Below are 12,500 nucleotides of genomic sequence, written 5' to 3'. Positions count from 1 at the left end.
TAATAATGCACAATTATAGAAAATGTAACCCCATATTAAAATTGTATAATGATATTATAATGTATACAAATATTAAATAAAACACTCCACAACACCAGCACACAAACTCTTTGATCTGCTGCCCTCTGGCCGGCGCTTTAGAGCACCAAACACCAGGACTTCCAGACACAGAAGCAGCTTCTTCCCCCAGGCAATCTCCCTCCTAAACAGATAACTGCTCCTTAAGAGCAATATTCCACTTCCACTACTCCTATAGTGTGCACTACTGTGCCTTATTATATCTACATCTTATGTATACATGTATATAACACTACCTCTACTTACTAAATTATCCATTTGCACAAGTGTACATACAATCTGTTAATATGTTATTCTACTATTTACTACCCGGTACAATGTCTCTATATGTTATTACCCCCCATTTTCTGTAAAATAGTCTTTATTATATTCAATTAACTTTACTGCTTTTATTTCATTGTGAGTCTTACTAATTAGAATCTTTTAGACTGTAAATCGTATTATATTGTATTGTCATTGTGTTGAAATGTCTGTACTAGAAGCTTCCAACACCAAAGAAAATTCCTTGTGTGTGCAAGCACACTTGGCAATAAAGCTCTTCTGATTCTGATTCTGATTCTGAAAAATCCAAGAAATATTTCAACGGAAAACATGGAAAACAAATAAAAGTGAAACTTAAAATATAAGGGCTCATAATTGTATCATTAGTTCTGTAATCTGATCTTATGAACATTCGCAGAAATAAGTGTAAAGTGTAGTGATGCTTCAATGGACTCTCAGTATGAGCGGGTAGTAACACTGTGGGATGTATATAACCCAAAAGTAACGTGTGATGAGATAGCAGAGTGCGGTTGCAGAAACAGTTGTGTTGTGTTGTTTTGTGTACTGTAAACAGAGATCATTTGGGGTGAGAGCGGTGCGGTGCTAGTGGAGGACATTAGTGACTCACTGAACATAATGAAGTCATTACACTGCGATGTAAAACCAAGAGTTTAGTCCAGTAGTCAGCTTTATACTGGTGGTGTTTGACCTGCTCACAGTGTGGCTTTATGAAGGTGAGACGGAGAGAGAGTGAGGTGTAATTATCATGAAGTAAAGGAGTGCGTGTGCGTGTGTCCATCCATCCATCCATCCATCCATCCATCCATCCATCCATCCATCCATCCATCCATCTTCCATCCATCCATCCATCCATCCATCCATCCATCCATCCATCCATCTTGGCACTAAGCACATACAGTATGAATGATTTCGTGGAGACACAGAATTAAATGAGAAGCTTTAGGTTTGAGAGAAGCAGGTTCCTGCTATTGCTGGAGTGTCATGAGAAGTCACACTTACAGGAGAATTATTGACATGGTATCCTATAATATGTTTCATGATTCTTGCTCATGTGTGCAGTATTTTCTGAGTGTAGTCATTCTCATCCTGCTGACTACACACACTAACATCTCACCGGGATCTGTGATGACCGCTAGCGTGCTATGATGTGTTTTGGAATATCACTTTAGCATCATTACTGAAATTCTTATCCTAGTCGTTTACTGAGAAAACCCAACACTGGTCATTACAGACACATGTAGATTTTAGGGGTGACCCCGTATAGTCGATTATTGGATGCTTGGATAGGAGGAGCCTGACTCGACTACCAATCTCACAGTGGAATCAGCGCTGAACATCACAACCAATCATAGACAGCGCATGAACATAATAACCAATCAGAGTTTTGTTGCGGCTCGCTCACAGACAGCAGTCAGATCCGATCAGTCAGACTCATTTACTGTATTATAACGGGTGTTTCAGGCAGTCCGTTTCATCCTTTCTAACGCCAGATAACAAAAAATGAAGTTAATGACCATTTGTCGCTTGCTTTCTGTTTATTGCCAGATTAAATAAACGTTTATTTTTCATGCTACTACAATGTGAAAGAAAAAAAACTGCATTATAATCACTCATAAACAGTTTCTGTCTGCTTAACCTATAAGAATATGACATGCAAAACGATTTTAATGTATAATCATAATTACAATGCCAAAAGCATCAATAATGTTTCTTTTGTTGTTGTTGTTATTTAAATCTTGCTGAGCCTGTTTTTTATATTTTATATTAATATTTATCAAAGACATCAGCATCAGTCTTAAAGGGACAGTTCGCTCAAAAATGAAAATTCTGTCATCATTTATCACCCTCAGATTGTTTCAAACCTATTTAAATGTCTTTGTTCTGCTGAACACAAAGAAATGTATTTGTAAGAATGTCATTAACCATCAGATCTCCACACCCAATTACTGCCAAATTAGGGAAAATAAATACTATGGGAGTCAATGGGGGATGAGATCTGATTGTTTTAGTCTTTTTTATCATTTATGTTTAATGTATGACATGCACATTAAATTATATCAATCTTACATTATGTAATGGTGTAAATATGACACATTTGAGCAGCATTAAACAGTTGCAGTTTAAAGATGGCTTTTGTTGATGTTGATAACATTTCAGTGTCTACAATTTGTCTTTTATTTGGTTGAAATAACTGATTAAATAAAAGTATTTAAAGACAATATATATATATATATTTATAAGACAATGCACATTAAATACTGTACCTTAGCTTGGCTACCTTAAACTAAGAAAAGTACTAGAGATGTATTTCATTATTGTAAATAATAATACAATAAGCGATATGTCATACAGGAGCAATCATACAATAGGTGCGAATACAACATTTTTGATACATCCTTTTAAAATATATAACATTCTATTTGGATTAATTTGTCTATCTGTACAATTTTGATTAGTGCTGGTCAATTATAACGCCAGTAAAATTGAACAGCTAGAACGCTTGAGAGAATAGGGTGGGCCGCTGCTGAAACTACAACACATGTGATCTCACTCCTAACCTTTCATCAAACTTGAGCCCTGTAAGATTCAATAACTGAATTTCATTCATTGGGCAGTTTTGCTGATGTGATGGTGAAAAACTGAATCCTGTGAGTTTCAGACATCAGACTGGTACTCGGATGATTACGCCAATGTTTGACATCTCAGTTATTTCACTGGGAATCATGGGAAATATCATCAATTTTTTATTTTAAGGAAATGGACTGACATTTCTACAGAGTGAAGCAGACACGCCTGGAATAAGTTCATAATCTTTCTTTGTGTTGTCAAGCCGGAGGTACTGAACTGTGATGACCTTTTCTCTGCTTGTTGTGTTTCTACTGTAACAATAATCTGAAGTAAATAAAGTCACAGCGAGACCTAATAAAACACATCTGAACTCAGAGCTCTCGCTCACCACAGAATGATGACAATCCAGCTCATATTCAAACTGAAATCTATATCATAAAGGGTTTTTTAGAAAGCAATGAACCACTTCTGCTAAAATTTACTGATGAGAAACTTCTGGTAGTCTCCACAAGACTTTCAGATGAGAATTTCTCTAACTATGCTCAGATTTGACCAAATCATTAAACCAAATGAGACCTTAATACAAAAATCCCTGAGCAGAGCTTTGCTTTAGTAGAACTACTGATGATCACGTCCTGCTTTAACACTCATAACCTCACTAACCCTTTTACTGATGATGCCAGTTTCAAAAATCATCATCACTTTCATTCTCTTCATTCATCTCATCATATATTAATATCATTTATAACCACACATTCTTCAAAGAAACATACAGGAATAGAACTCTGATGGAACCACACACACACACACACACACACGCACACGCACACACACACACACACACACACACACTGGCCATATTTAAATGAAAAATCAAAAAAGTGTTTGGCTTTTGCTCAAAAGACGATGTTCACTCGTCCTCTCTCTCTCTCTCTCTGGTTTCAATATGCATAGCTACAAAAAAGATCAAGTGTGCTGGCGAACATCCTAATATTGATAAATTTGAAGTATGCCGACAGCAGGCGAGAGGCAGACAGGTTGAAGTGTGCGAGAGCTGGAGAGAAAGAGAGAAAAATGTGAATTTAAAGAGAGCACTCGGGCAGACTGGCACCAATCTAAATGTAATTGTGTAAATTCAGCGGTTCCACTCGGTTCTCCCTGTCCGAGGCCAGATAAGCGTGTGATTGGCTAGAGGGAGATGAAATAAGCCGGTGAGCGTTCCATCTAAAGCCGACCTGGAAAACCGCTTTAACCAAAATAAAAAAAACTATATGAAAGTTGAAATGCGACTGAGGGGGAGAGGCGTTCCTGTTTGAATCTCAATCAAAGAGAGAGCGAGAGGCCGCTGGGTAAATGAAACACTGAATACACTTTTGTCAACCTCTCTGACTCTCAGCGCGTCCACAGGAAACCGCCGGCCGCTCCGTGCCTCCCCATAAGAGCTGTATATCTGTCCTCCTCGACTCTTGCCACGTTTAATACGGATGCCATGGCAACCCGTCGACAGAATCGCATCACAGCGCTGAAATGAAGGCTGTGTTTGCTCTTGTGTGCTTCCAGTTTTATAAGGGAACAGGTATACGGCGCACGCGTGTGCTTCCACCACTAATTTATACATATGTACACACACATTTTCTTGTTTTATGAGGACTTTCTATTGTACAAACCCACAATCCTTTCTGCATTTTTACATTTGAAACCCCATCATTTACTTTGATTTAGAAGCTGTTTTCCTCATGAGGACCACAACATGTCTCCACAAGATCAAAACTGACTGCTATTACATATCTTTGTGGGACATTTGGTCCATGCACTATAGGGTTTACTGGGACAAACACACACACACACACACACACACATGAACACACGTGATCGCCCATGCGCACAAACACACACACACACACACACACATGAACACACGTGATCGCCCATGCGCACAAACACACACACACACACACACACACACACACACACACGCTTTGGTTGACTATCCCCGTGGGGACAGTCCATAGGCGTAATGTTTTTATACTGTACAAACTGTATATTCTATCCCCTATCCCTAACCCTATCCCTAAACCTAAAGATCATAGAACACTTTTTGCATTTTTAGATTTGTAAAAAATATTGTTCTGTACAATTTATAAGCTTTTGTGCCCATGAGGACCTCAATTTTGGTCCCCACGGTGACACGAGTCCCCATGTGTTGGTGTGTATTCAGGTTTAGGTCCCCACTGGGATATACAAACATGAACACACACACACACACACACACATACACACACAGAGCTGGTGAGGGTGAGTTGCACCAGTGACAGTCTCTCCACACAATCTCTTGTTTACTTTATTTTCCAATTATGTTTGTGAAGACGCTGCAGGCGATGATTTATGTGCAAATCAAACACACAGAGGGACACACGCTTCAGACGGAAGGTTTGTTCCAGCAGGAAAACCAGAACGTTTGTGTCTCTGCAGTTAAACCCAAACCTCCATCTGCTTCAGGGGAGCCCGGAGGCTGTGTGTGTCCGTGTGTGTGTGTGTCCGTGTGTGTGTGGGGGGGGGAGAAGGGTAAACCCTATGGTATTGGCACAAAATGTCCCCACAAAGATGGCAATATGCAAAATCCTTGTCCTTGTGGGGACATTTTTTGTCCCATGGAAACCCAACATGTGTGTCCATCTGTGTGTGTGTGTGTGTTCATGTTTGTATATCCCAGTGGGGACCTAAACCTGAATACACACCAACACATGGGGACTCGTGTCACTGTGGGGACCAAAATTGAGGTCCTCATGGGCACAAAAGCTTATAAATTGTACAGAACAATATTTTTTACAAATCTAAAAATGCAAAAAGTGTTCTATGATCTTTAGGTTTAGGGATAGGGTTAGGGATAGGGGATAGAATATACAGTTTGTACAGTATAAAAACATTACGCCTATGGACTGTCCCCACGGGGATAGTAAACCAGACATGCGTGCGTGTGTGTGCGTGCGTGTGTGTAGAAGCATGACTGGTGAAACAATACAAACACAGAAGGCCTGATTTCCTGCTTTTACACTTAAAGGTGACGTGTTTCGTTTTTGCATCAAACACAATACATGACTGGTTTCAAAAACATCTCAACTTCTATTGGTCAGACATTTGACCGACAAAGGAATCAGCCTATTCCTCGGTCTATTTAACTGGACATTTAAAAAAAATGTTTTTTTTATTCACACTTGAGTTTGAAGGCACATTCACACCAACTGACCGCATCACAATGACTCATCATTTAACGTCTGTCGGTGTGAACATGTGGAGATGGAGATCAGAAGGATTTCACAGACCTGCACATTTGGTTCTGGTGACAAGAGCGGGTCCAGACTGGCCGGTTCCTCCCTCGCCCGGGCGGGTCAGTAACACTCGGATCTCGTACTCCGTGTCCGGGTCGAGATGCCAGAGCTTGTAATTGGGCGAGTTGACGGCGTGGGTCTCCGTCCAGCTTCCGGATGTCATTCTGTACTCCACCTCCTTCAGAATGATGGGTCCGTCTCCAAATATTGAGTTTGCGTTCAGCTGAATGAGCAGGTACGTGGGACCGACGGCCAGCAGCTGCGGTGGGGCGATGGGTCTCGGCGGTTCTACAGAAACAGAAAGACACACCTCTACATGAACCCTGTGTTTGATGAAGAAAGTTCAGACACAAACCTGCTCACACATCTTTAGTGTTTGTGCCACGCTCAATATCTACAGCAAAGGGCTCTTAGAGCAGCGTGTGTTGAACAGACAGTTGAAGAATGTTTGATTATTCTGAAATGAAATCTGCTTGTGTTCCAGTAAATGAGCGCTGTAATCTGCTTTGTGTGCTAATGGAGGGAATGAATGAGGCTTAATTCATTTATTGGCTCTTTCTGGAGGACAGGAGACGTGTTTCATCCCACCATCACATCCGGCGTGATTTAATGCTGCAATCTGATTCCACCGTGTGTCCTGTCGTGTCGTGTTGTGTTGTGTTGTGTGTAACACCTCTAACAGAAACACACTGAACAACCACATCACACTGATAATAAATCTGATCACACTAATGCTCACAGCACAACTCAAGCTTTTATTCTACTTTTGAAAACCATGACACAGAGATGGTCACGCTGTAAGATGATGTTCCAGGACACATCCTAAAGTAAGTGTGGTGCATTCGTACTGTCGGCTCATCTGCTTGACACGTTTCTACTGCATTCGTCATCATATTTCCCCATATTACCGTTTTCACTGTATTTTGCTTTGGTTAGAAGAGATTTCTTTTGAAAACATAAACAATCACATGTGTTATGTTCCGATAGCTTTTAATAGTTTTTGTTCTTCAGGTTGGTTTGTTTAGACCTCAAAAAAGTCATGTTTGAGCACTGATGACTGCAGCTCTTGTGTCGGCCGTGAATGAGATCACAGATGAGATCTGCTTTTTAGCACTAGTGAAGACCTACAGCAGAAAGTAAAGACCCATCAGATCTGCATGAATGTGTGCTAGAGTGATTCATAGAAAAGAAAACCTCTGACATCACACACGCCTTTTAAAGTCAACCTGCAGACTAACAACATTCAGTTCACTTCATTCATCGCTGACATCACCTCTCACATCAGCGCACTTACTGCTCTCACTACATGAATGAATGAATGAATGAACGGATGAACAGGATTCATACTTCAACAGAGAGAGAGAATGTGTTGTCAGTAGATGTTTCATGCGGGTCATCCATCACAGTCTGTCTGACATGAGAGAATGAAAGTGATGTGCCCTGCTATTACCATCACACACACACAATTATTGATTGTCAATCCATTTAATTCTTCATTGAGTGCTTTCTCAAAAGTGTGCTGGATTAATAAAAGTCAAACATGAACACATAAGGAGAAGCTCATGCAATGATTCATTGATTCAGCTTCAGGTTTCCTTCCACATTCAAACTTTCTGGACATTTCAATATAAATCCACAAGTTCATGCAGCGGTTTCTGTGTTCAGTAATGTATAGATCTGAGATGTGTAGAATAAAAGCTTGTTAATGTAAAAGTCGAGCGTTTCAGGTGTAATTTTGAAGAGAGAGAGAGAGAGAGAGAGAGAGAGAGAGAGAGAGAGAGGTGAAGAAAAGGCTGCGTTGATTTCCAGGCCGCTGGTATGTAATAAAAACAGGGAGGTGCTTATTGACTGTTTGCTTTCAAATCTATTTCACAGCGCACGTCTTGTCAATTGGGTTTATTTTCTACAAGCGCGAGGAGGCTAATGTCATTACTCTGAACCCTGGGCGAAACACGGCAAGCTGTGACGGCGACTGCGTTCTGTTGTGTTTTCTGCTTGTGTTTCCCTCTTTCATCGCTCTCGTGCGGCCGGGGGACACGCAGATCGATACCTCCTCGGCGGAAGAAGTCGCCACTGAGATTTTCATTTGTTACAAAGCGGGCAAACAGCCAGGAGGGTCCTCTGTCAGGCCGCATTAGAGAGAGGGAGAGCTAATAAAGCGCTGGCCCCGGGTCACGAGCGACAATAGGCCTCTCCGTGCCAGCTCCCATTAGCGCACGCACAAATCCGTGGCCCAAAAATTTCGGCTGAAATTACCATCTTTGGTATCCTTGTAGCAGGCTGTCAGGCGGAGAAGTGTGGCGGAGATATCTGAGCTGTCAGTGTGACTGAAAGTCAAGCAGGCCGAGCCGCAAACATGGAGACCCTTCTGCCCAGCGGCCAGCGCTAACTTGCACTTCAGTCCTCTCTCTCTCTCTCTCTCTCTCTCTCTCTACAAACACACGTCACTCTTCACACGGGTCTCTCTGAAGAAACAATTACGTGCCCAATGATTCTTCACGTTTAAATACATTTGTATTGTTTAGCGCAGCTGAAATAAACAGATGCTCACTGAAGCCGTTTCTCCTTCACTTGAGCACAAGATTGTTCAGATTGTGTTTACTACAGCTTCTAAAAGCACTTTTCACTTCATTACGAGTAAAAAGGCAATATGTATACAGTATATGTGTGTTGATAGTGTGTTATAAATGACATACGGTGCATAAACGCTGCTGTGTTTTGAGCAGAGCACACAACTTCTCATGTATCCTCAGAGAATCATGTCAAGGTGACAGTACGTTGGGATTTGAGCTTTATTTAAAGACACCCTGATTACACAAAGACAACAGCTGCCTACAGACTCATTCACACAGAGAACAACAACTAGAACAATACAGAGAGAGAAGAGAAAACTCAACTTCCTGTCTGTGTTTGTTGATCGGTCTGGCTACTGGCTAATAATACAACTATTTATAGATTTATATTTACATATTCATTTATATGACTATTTTATTGTATAATAATTGTATCAACTACACCATTTGTTGAATTTTATTGTATATATATATATATTAATTACATTGTGTTGAATGGGTCGTGTAACTTTGTCACATTTAAGTTTAGCCAAGTAACGCTTCTTCTACTGGTAACCCAAAATAATACTTACTAGACCTACTTTTAACTTGCTAGCTCATGTCTTTGACTTGTTATTTCTTTTGCTTGTAATCTGAAATAATCTACAGGGACTCTATTCTTTGCTGATGTGTAGCGGAAGTTAAGTTTGGACCTCAAAGCGTTTGTTTAAGTCGATGCTCTGAAACCGTCTATAACAATTTTTTTCATCTGATTTATAATTAAAACATTGACAGCCAATGAAAATCCACTTGAATTAAAATGTAAAATGGCAGCACGCAAGTTTAGAATAAAGATAGCGTTATCATTCTAATATGTTGTTCTAGTATAGTTGTTGGAATTAGGATACAGTATGACGATAAAAGACAAAACAACATTTACCTCGAACAATAAGACCAGCGAAGTTAGACACCCCAGATCCTCGTTCTGATTGGGTGACACATCGGTAGAGATCTTGGTCCTGACTGGTCACTTCTCTCAGTCTGAAGGACGCCGCAAACTTTCTGTGGTTGATGTTTTTGGTCTCGGCCACAGGAATGTCCTCACCGTTACGTTTCTGACAAACATCACAGTATCATCACTCATCAAAACTGAAAACTCACCAGACTGAAGTCATCTGTAGGTTCTGTAACACTTAACAACCCACTGAAATCTTCACTGCGTTTCATTTCCACAGAGACAATCAATTCAGTTTCATTGTAGATGGAAGTATTCTTCATAAACACATGATGAGAAACTAACTTAAAAGATCCTTGCGGTAACAAAAATCACGTTTTAAATGTCGTTTATACGCCACTGCTGAGTATTTACTCTTAAAATTGCTGCTTGAAATCTCACAAACATGACATAACCAATCACATGCTGGTGTAAATCGGTGGAGACGGAGACTAATTTGCATATTCATTCATCCACATTTACTCAATGAATGATGTGTGGAGTTATATTCCAGCTTTATAAGAGCGTGAAGAAATGCATTTAACAGGAACGTTTAAATATGTCATTCTGATTCTTAAGGTTGAGTTCAGGAGGACTTTAAGAGTTGTTTTGGTGGGTCAAGAGCGAGGAGATTAAAGTCATTTTATGTTAAAATGATAACACTCGTTTTCTTACACGGCATTGCGGTGATTATTATACTTTGTAAATGATTTATCCATGCACATCATTATTTTTGTAAAATTCATTTGCAGTTGTAATCTTTAATCGAAAACATTAAGCTCCTGTCCTCCTCTCAACAACAAGTCTTCTCTTCATGACGTAACGCCTGAAAAAGAGGAACCGCTGGTGTCTCAGGCCAACCATCCAATCAATTAGGAGAGAAGCCATTTCACTTTGACGGAAAAGATAACAATCGCAACTTTCATTTCATGATGACTTTAAGATGATTCGTTTCAGAGGGGACATTATGATGTTTATCTAGAAATGAAACAATGCAGAAAGGTTTGTGTGTGTGATTTAGGGCTGTGAACATACCATCAGTATAAAAACAACAGAAGTCGCATGTGTGTGTGTGTGTGAGAGGAGATTTCATTAGGCGTTCTTTAACACTGTCATCTCATGTTAAATACATTCTCATCAGATGTACATTAGATTCTCTTCAGTGTTCACATCTCATCTGCTGTAGAAGAGAAGCCACTGTCAGAACTCTCTCTCTCTCTGTCAGCGGTTCATTATGTGTACAGCACGCACCAGCAGGGCTTCACCACCACGCTGACACAGAGAACACGCAAATAGCAGAGGAATAAAGTGACAGAAAGTGTGTTAAATACACATCTATACTGTAACAGCTGTAAGAGGGCTATGAACACGACATTCTTTCATTACATCTAACACATCACTCAATTCTGATCAGCCAATGACCCTGAACTTCATGAAACACAGGAGAGAAGATCATCTTGAACCATCATCTTTTCATGTGATTTTATTCGTTTACACTGAGTTTACTTTGATTAACTGTGTTGATGTTATGTGGGTTTGGAGTAAACAGCAGCCAAAAGTGACCTTCTGACCAGAGAATAAGTATACACACATACATTGAATGTGTAGTGTCATGTTGTTTTGAAGTGTATAACACAAGTGTTGGAGTCACACCTGAAGCCAGAGTTTGTTGTTAACTGCATCTCGAACGGTTGCGATACACTGAAAGGTCGCGTTCTGTCCGGCATTTACCTCCACGTCCCCCAAACGCAGAAAATGAGGAGATTTATCTGTGTGTAGAGAAAGACAACAACGCTTGACATTATAGCTCTCTGATACATTACAGTAAGACCATCATCAGGACATTTCTGTGACACAAACATTTACAAACACCAGAATGTTTATCAGTCGCTTCTTTGAGTTCACTTGTTTACTCCACATGAAAACACGCTACTTTTATATATTATATTATTAAAGGATTCTGAAAAAAAGGCTTTTGAAAGCACAGATAAAACCGCAGATTTTAACTCCAGACCTCACACGACCCCCTGATACACCCTGTCTACACTGGACACAAGCGGCGTGACGCCACATGACAAACCCATTAAGAACAAGGCATTTGTTGCATCACGCCACATCCAGTGTGGACAAAAAAAATGTAAAATTATAATGGTTCTAATGGGTTCTATTGTCTTTTGTTGCGAGATGAAGAACAGAATATATATACATGTATACACATAATGCATGATGAGTATAACGTGTCCAAGACAACGCTGTATCATCATAATCCACAATGTGTAGAAGGCCAGGAGATGCGTCAGTGCATCACGCTGTAAATAACTTCACTTCATTCAGAGGGAAAGTCATTTCATTACAGTAAACACTCACTTAATAATGCATCACAACACTGTCCATTATGAAGAACAATATGACTGCACTGGAGGAAACACGCACACACACATATGTATACTGTACAAACTGTATATTTTATCCCCTAACCCTAACCCAACCCCTAAACCTAAAGATCATAGAACACTTTTTGCACACAAGCACGCACGCACACTCACTCACTCACCGCATGGGTAACTGAGCACCTGGATGTCGTCTATAGCAATAAATCCTCTTCTACCATTTGTCACCTCAGCCTCGAATATGACCTGCAGAGAGAGAGAGAGAGACACAGAGAGAGAGAGAGAGAGAGAGAGAGAGAGAGAGACA

General features: G+C 40.2%; 1 protein-coding gene across 19 annotated transcripts in view; it reads right to left on the bottom strand.

Annotated features, from left to right (window-relative positions):
• Positions 1-12,500, bottom strand: part of ptprk (protein tyrosine phosphatase receptor type K) — a 142,491-nt gene that overhangs the window by 67,914 nt on the left and 62,077 nt on the right. For all 19 annotated transcript variants that reach the window (XM_057352086.1, XM_057352087.1, XM_057352094.1 and 16 more), the window contains 4 exons: positions 12,358-12,439; positions 11,457-11,572; positions 9,750-9,924; positions 6,252-6,545 (listed from right to left, as the gene is read on the bottom strand). In XM_057352086.1, coding sequence (XP_057208069.1) covers positions 6,252-6,545; positions 9,750-9,924; positions 11,457-11,572; positions 12,358-12,439 — 667 coding nt within the window. The remainder of the gene's footprint in view (positions 1-6,251; positions 6,546-9,749; positions 9,925-11,456; positions 11,573-12,357; positions 12,440-12,500) is intronic.

This window comes from Triplophysa rosa, linkage group LG15 (assembly GCF_024868665.1).
Source record: "Triplophysa rosa linkage group LG15, Trosa_1v2, whole genome shotgun sequence".
Taxonomy (NCBI): Eukaryota; Metazoa; Chordata; class Actinopteri; order Cypriniformes; family Nemacheilidae; genus Triplophysa; species Triplophysa rosa.
Note: the sequence above shows the minus strand (reverse complement) of the source record. Positions and strands in the feature narration are given on the sequence as shown.